The sequence below is a fragment of the Physeter macrocephalus genome, chromosome 16 (genome assembly GCF_002837175.3).
Source record: "Physeter macrocephalus isolate SW-GA chromosome 16, ASM283717v5, whole genome shotgun sequence".
NCBI classification, from domain to species: Eukaryota; Metazoa; Chordata; class Mammalia; order Artiodactyla; family Physeteridae; genus Physeter; species Physeter macrocephalus.
Genome location: NC_041229.1, coordinates 74,733,168 through 74,740,310, shown reverse-complemented (window position 1 = coordinate 74,740,310; position 7,143 = coordinate 74,733,168). Strand labels below are relative to the sequence as shown.

General features: G+C 35.4%; 1 protein-coding gene across 1 annotated transcript in view; it reads right to left on the bottom strand.

The window, feature by feature from the left end:
* NELL1 (neural EGFL like 1) overlaps positions 1 to 7,143 on the bottom strand; it is a 939,503-nt gene that overhangs the window by 661,515 nt on the left and 270,845 nt on the right. Inside the window, exon 12 of the mRNA XM_024118844.1 lies at positions 3,441 to 3,569. Coding sequence (XP_023974612.1) covers positions 3,441 to 3,569 — 129 coding nt within the window. The remainder of the gene's footprint in view (positions 1 to 3,440; positions 3,570 to 7,143) is intronic.

Sequence of the window (7,143 nt, the reverse complement as noted above, 5' to 3'; positions counted from 1 at the left end):
TTCCATGCAAATGGAAATCAAAAGAAAGCTGGAGTAGCAATACTCATATCAGATAAAATAGACTTTAAAATAAAGAATGTTACAAGAGACAAAGAAGGACACTACATAATGCTCAAGGGATCAATCCAAGAAGAAGATATAACAACTATAAATATATATACACCCAATATAGGAGCACCTCAATACATAAGGCAACTAACAGCTTTAAAAGAGGAAATCGACAGTAACACAATAATAGTGGGGGACTTTAACACCCCATTTATGCCAATGGACAGATCATCCAAACAGAAAAGTAATGAGGAAACACAAACTTTAAATGACACAATAGACCAGATAGATTTAATTGATATTTATACGACATTCCATCCAAAAACAGCAGGTCACACTTTCCTCTCAAATGCACACGAAACATTCTCCAGGATAGATCACATCTTGGGAACAAATCAAGCCTCAGTAAATTTAAGAAAATTGAAATCATATCAAGCATCTTTTCTAACCACAATGCTATGAGATTAGAATTGAATTACAGGGAAAAAAATGGAAAAAACACAAACACATGGAGGCTAAACAATACATTACTAAATAACCAAGAGATCACTGAAGAAATCAAAGAGGAAATCAAAAATTACCCAGAGGCAAATGACAATGAAAACACGACGATCCAAAACCTATGGGATGCAGCAAAAGCAGTTCTAACAGGGAAGTTTACAGCTATACAAGCCTACCTTAAGAAACAAGAAAAATCTCAAATAAACAATCTACCCTTATGCCTAAGGGAACTAGAGAAAGAACAAACAAAACCCAAAATTTGCAGAAAGAACGAAGTCATAAAGATCAGAGCAGAAATAAATAAAATAGAAATAAAGAAAACAATAGCAAAGATCAATAAAACTAAAAGCTGGTTCTTTGAGAAGATAAATAAAATTGATAATCAATTAGCCAGACTCATCAAGAAAAAGAGGGAGAGGTCTCAAATCAATAAAATTAGAAATGAAAAAGGAGAAGTTACAACAGGCGATTCTTCAATATATGCAAATCAATCAATGTCATACACCATATTAACAAATTGAAGAATAAAAACCGTATGATCATCACACACAAAAAAAAACACACACACACACACAGAACCTCACACAGAGAAGATTTTTAACCCCTGCCCCTTCCTTCCTTCTTTGGGATGCTGGTATGAGGACACCATGTCTGGGGCTATGGCAGCCGCCATGCAACCACAGGGAAATAAGCCCAAAGCCCAAGTGTGCTGAAGATGGCTGAATGAAAAGAGAGGAGGGCGTTTGCTCTAAATGTTGATATTCACTCTACTTGGTTCTCAGTGCCTCCCATCCAGATGCCTAGTATTTGACCCCTATTTTAGTCCCTGAGTTCTATTCTTATACTGTAAATGGTCTCTAATGTTTAGTTATTTCTCCTTAAGTGCTATCCTTCTCATTATGAACATGCTCTCTGGAATTGTGGAATGTCCCCATGATCACAGAAAAATGACTAAAGCCTGAGGACATTACCATGACTCAAGGTGGTACCACAGTATACACTGACCCAAGGCCCCGCGCACACAACGAGTTGAGAAGCATGTTCAAGAAAACAGGGATTCAGACCTAAAATCGCTCAACATAATCAATAAAATAAGGCCTCACACACAAAGGGTAGGCATAATACCACAAATGGTACCTCATAAAATTGATTCTATGTAACAAAAAATGAGGAGAGAATCAAAGAGTCCCAAAACAGCATTTGTACCAGCAATTTCCTCCCAGGTTCTGCCAGGTCTCAATAGCTAAGGGGAGCCAGGAATGGTGGGTGTACTGCTTCCAACAGACAACTGAAACACCTGCCAATGGTAGAATCAAGATTCAAATTATTTTGAGCTTCCTTCTATCATCTTTATAATTATTCATAGTCTATCCCCACATATAGCAGAAGGTAAGAAAGCAAATTTTTTAGACCATTACCTGGCTTGTGGGATTTTTTCATGATAAATGGAGAGGAAAATGTTCACATTTTTTATTTTTTAAATTATAGTAATTTTCTGACAAAAATACAAAATAGCATAAGGTAAGATATAAAAAATAAATGTTACTGTAAAGTATTGAAATTAATAGTCCTCTTCCTCAAAATTGACAAATAAGTAACATGATGTTAATGGATAGATGAAAAGGTTCATAACTAAAGGGCAACTTTATCCTCCCAAGTGGCATGTCTCCCAAATCAAGTTCAAATCTATACAGGTAAGCAAAAGGAAAAAAAGTGTAGAAAAAAGTGTGTGTGTCGGGGGTTAACTATTAGTTAGACTTATATTGCTAATGAGAACCAAAGCAGTAATAAAGAAAGTCTTCCAGAAGAAATGAAAAACAGAGGCTTCCTACCAGGTTCTGAACACTAACTGTAATTAGAAACATTTCCTTAACAACTGAAGAGGTCTTTAGTCAAAGCCAAAAAGTTAAGCAGGGGTCAACAACATAAAACAGAAGACTGGAAAGGAATTTACCATTATTGTCATCAACTGTCTTTAACTTGACGATACCTGACCCACTTGAGAACCAAATCAGTAGGAGGAGAGGGACCAAGATTTTGCAGCATTTATTCCAGTCAAGACATCTACCTTCCTAATTAACAGAACACCAAGGTTCAATATATTAGTAAAGATGACAGGAATAATTGGGTCTGACCAGGATGGAAAAACAGCCTAGCCATCACTTTGCCTATAAGAATTTCTCTAAACTGATGGGAGAGAGCCAGTGAGCACTGGAGAAATGGATGGGCTCAGATTTTAGGGCACTGTACATGTAAATCCAGGGTCAGAACTAATCCCTGATCCTCTGGTATATTAAAGGAAAAGGAGTACGCAATGCTTGCCCCCAGCGTGCTGAGCATGGAAAGAGGGGTTCACATAAGACAGAGGAGTTGCTCTGCTCTGTAAAGTAGAAAAGGGGGTCACTGATGCTTGAGGCCACCAACCTACTATACCAATCCATGTGCCAAAGTTATGAGTCCATCTGTCACTGGGACTTTTAGTAGAGTTTGGGAATTAGCAACACATGAATCAGTCATTAGGAAACACAACTGAAAAAAAACTCTTCCCTTGGCAGGTGAAGATGATGGCAATTGGGTATAAGCTAGTATCAAAGCATCCATTCAAAAAGAGGATCCACCATGTAACATTTAACTGAAATTGAAGAAGACAACCTACCCAAATAAGACAACATAAAATGAGGTGTTTATGGTTTTGTTGGTGATTGAAAGGTCTTGCTTTTACATGCTACTAAGCAGCCTGGATAAGTCAGAAGAAGAGAATATCCTAGATTGTTGGTATAATTTTTTATAGGATCCCATAGGACCAGAACCAAGTGAAGGCTTTCATTTTTCAACCATGTCTACCAGGAATACATTTCTCACAAGTTGACTTTATTAAATAGCTCACTTACCTTCACAGTAGGCAGAATCTCCCTGGACAGAGATGTAACCATTCTTACACTCACAAGTAGCTTTGGTATTCCAGTTTTTGCACTCTGAGTTTTCACCACATTTAGGTCCTTCAGCACAAAAGTTATGACCTAGAAGTAGCAAATAAAATTTTACATCAGGAAAGAAAAGAATAAAAGACTTCCAAATAATAAAGCATAAGACATTTTTATTATATGTCAGCATACATGACAACACACCTTGGCAATATGCAAAGGTAAGCTGGCAAGGGGGTAGAAGAGTAGGACTAGGAAACTTTGGACCATTCCATGCTTCACATTTTTTTCCCCCTAATATACAAACTTGCTAAAGTTGTTCCTTCTTGAAGGCTTTTATCCATGTTGATCCTGAATCTTCTTTCTCCTGCCTTCTTATATGACTTGTCTTTCTATAATTGTTTAATTGCAAAATTTATGATACGTAAGAGATATATAAAATGAATATATATGAATATATAAATAAAATGAATACAATATTATCAGTACCCCTTTATTACAGGTCCCCAATGAATCCTCCTCCCAGCCATCAGACAACTCTCTTAATTTTTGTGTTAATCACTCCCTTACATATTTTTATAGTTTTACCATACATAGGTATGTATTTCTAAATTATAGATTATTTAGTTTTGCCCATTTTGAACTTCACGTGTGAAATCATACTGTAATATCTTCCATGGTGTTTTTTTCTATTCATCCATGTTAATGCCTATAGCTATCTTTCATTTATTTGTCAATGGTGTATAATATTCCATAGCATGAATATTCCAAAATTTATCCATTATACTACACATTGACATTTGAGTTATTTGCAGGTTTTGAATTACAAACAATGCTGCAAGAAATGTTCTTGAACTTGCTTCCTGAGGCATACTTTTTTAACCACATGTTTAACATTTCTTTGCCAAGAGTCTTCTTGAATCTCAGACATTCCTTCTAGGATAGTTATTTTTCTTAATGTATCCTTTATAAGTTCCTTTAATGAAGATATTTTGATAGTAACTGTGCTCAATTTCAATTTATCTAAATATGTCCTTTGACCACCCTCCTAATTGAAAAATAGCTTTTTTGGGTATAGAGTTATTTTGCCTCAACATTTTCAAGATATTCCATTCTTTTCTGGCTTCTAGTATCACTGTTGAGAAGTCAGTTGTTAACCTAATAGTCATTTCTTAGTATGTGACAAACACTTTCTCTGTGGCTTTTAAGATCTATTTTATTTGGTTGGTTGGTTGATGGGGAAGGGGGTTTGTTTGTTTGTATTCATTAACTTTAAGGTATTTAGGTGTGAATTTTTTATTTATTCTTCCTAGGATTCCTTGGTATTCTTGAATCTAAAGATTAAATCTTTTATCAATTTGCAAAATTATCAGGTATTCTCTCTTCAAACATTCTCTTTTTACCATTTTATCTATTCTCTCTTTTTGGAATTCTAATTAGATAAATATTATTCCTTCTTTCTCAAGCTCTCCTCCATGTTTCTTGGACTTGCTTTAATATTCCCCTTGCTTTTTTCTATGCTGAATTCTGTTTAACTTTGGATGTATCTTTTGCTTTATTAATTCTCTCGAGTAGTGTCATGTTCTGTTTCAGTCATCCATATCATTTTTATTTTACTTACATTTTTATATTCTAGAATTCAATTTCTTTCTTTTTCAGTCTCCTTGATCAAATTTGTGGTCTTTTATTCTTTCATCTTTTAATTTCCTTTTTAAAAAACATATTAGATGTATTTTATACAGATAACTCCACTATCTTCAGTCTTCCGACTTTACTAAAGTAAAATCAACATCTGATTTTACAGTTTGTTGTTTTGCTGAGTATCATGCATGAGGACTTATTTTCTTGTGTTTTGAGTGAGTCTTTTATTTGTGAGCTCATATTTTTTAGGATTTAATCTGTGGAAATTATTTGAGGTTTGGGCTGTAAAATTGTATTTCTTCAGAGAGCATCTGTGTTTGCTTTGTCAGGTGCCTGAGGGAACTATCAACCCACAATCACTTTAAATTACATTTTGCCTTGAGGCATAAGGATTGAGCCACACAGGTAGAATACATTTAGGCCCTAAGCTTTCAGGAATGCAAACTTTTCTCTGCCATACTCTGCCATACATCTAGAGTCGAGACTGATAGGCAAGTCTTCTCTTGCAGAGTGGATTTTTCCTAGTCACCCACTGAGGATTTACCCTTCAAGGTTCTTGATTTATGCATCTCACACCAGCCCCAGGCTTTGTCTCCTGTCTACTTAAACAGTGTCCATTAGAAGCCAGATTCTACCATTCTACCCTCTGGGCAAATGCCAACTCCAGTGTGTAAACTTATCTCAACAGAATCACCGTTTTCCAATATTTCTGGTCTCTGATATTTTTTTCTCCTACCTCTATTACCAGCTGCACCAATTTCCTCCCGACCCCCCCCCCAAAATTTATACGTTACGCAGCATTTTTAGGTGAACAAGAAGTAATAGGTTATGCCCACCACAGGAATTGTGAAGTTCAACTATAACAAGGTATATGAAGGTGCTTTATCATCTTTAACTCAGTACATTTTAGCAAATAATAATTATACTGTTATATCACATATTGCAGTCTCATAAAAAACAATTGTTCTTGGAAAGGAGATCTAATTTATAATTCAGGGTCTATAGCAATAAACAAAATAAACCACTTTGCCTGTCTAGGTACATATACCGGGAAAGGACAACATCAGTGATTTTCACACTGTTCCTCAGAATCCTGGGCACAGATGAGTTGTCGGATAGGGCTCAAGTCCCCCACCCCAGATTCAAATAGAATATAGTGATCATGTGAACAACAGTTTCTGGCTTTAAAAAATATAGAAAACACTGAACTATATCAACTCCAAGTTTAATTCCTTTTGGTGATAACATTCTAGAATGTTTGTCCTTTGAAACAGAATTTTAAACCAACACTCTTTAGACCATACTTAGTCTAAAAGATAACAACTCTTATTAAATAATAACATTCATGTACTTATAATATGTCTGGCATTACACTAGATGTTTTAAATGGGGATAATAATACACCTTATTAATATGTGTGGAAAGAGTTAAATGCGCTAATCCATATAAAGCACTTAGAGCAATTCTTGATACATACTAGGTGGTCACTAAATGTTAGCCACTGTGATGAGAATGATAATGATAATGATAATATTGACAACGACAACGATAGAAGTTCAATAAGTTGATAACCCTGTTATCCTCAGCTTCAAGATAAGAAAAGCCCAAACTCATTAATATCTAGCTAGTTAAGTGGAGATGCTAAGATTCTAAATTAAGTCTGGTAAGCTCCAAGCCCCATGTACTTTTCCTGTACCCTCTCACAGAGCAAACCTAGCAAAAAAAAAAAAAAAAAAAGTGAAAGATGTAGATGCTCCTTGTGACATTAGAGAGTAGATCCACAGGCTTAGGGGAACGTGCTATCACATCCAGCCTCACTATCTGACCTGTTAACTGGAGATTGCCCCAATCAAAATCAGAGGAAGAATTTGTTGGAAATGTGAAACCTGTGTCAGTCAAGAACACTTCTACAAGGCCTTGAAAAGCTTATAATAACCATTAAAAGTACGTGATGTTTTTGCTAGCAAAGGGACAATTTTTTTTTTTTTTTTTTTTTTTTTTTTTTTTGCGGTACGCAGGCCTCTCACTG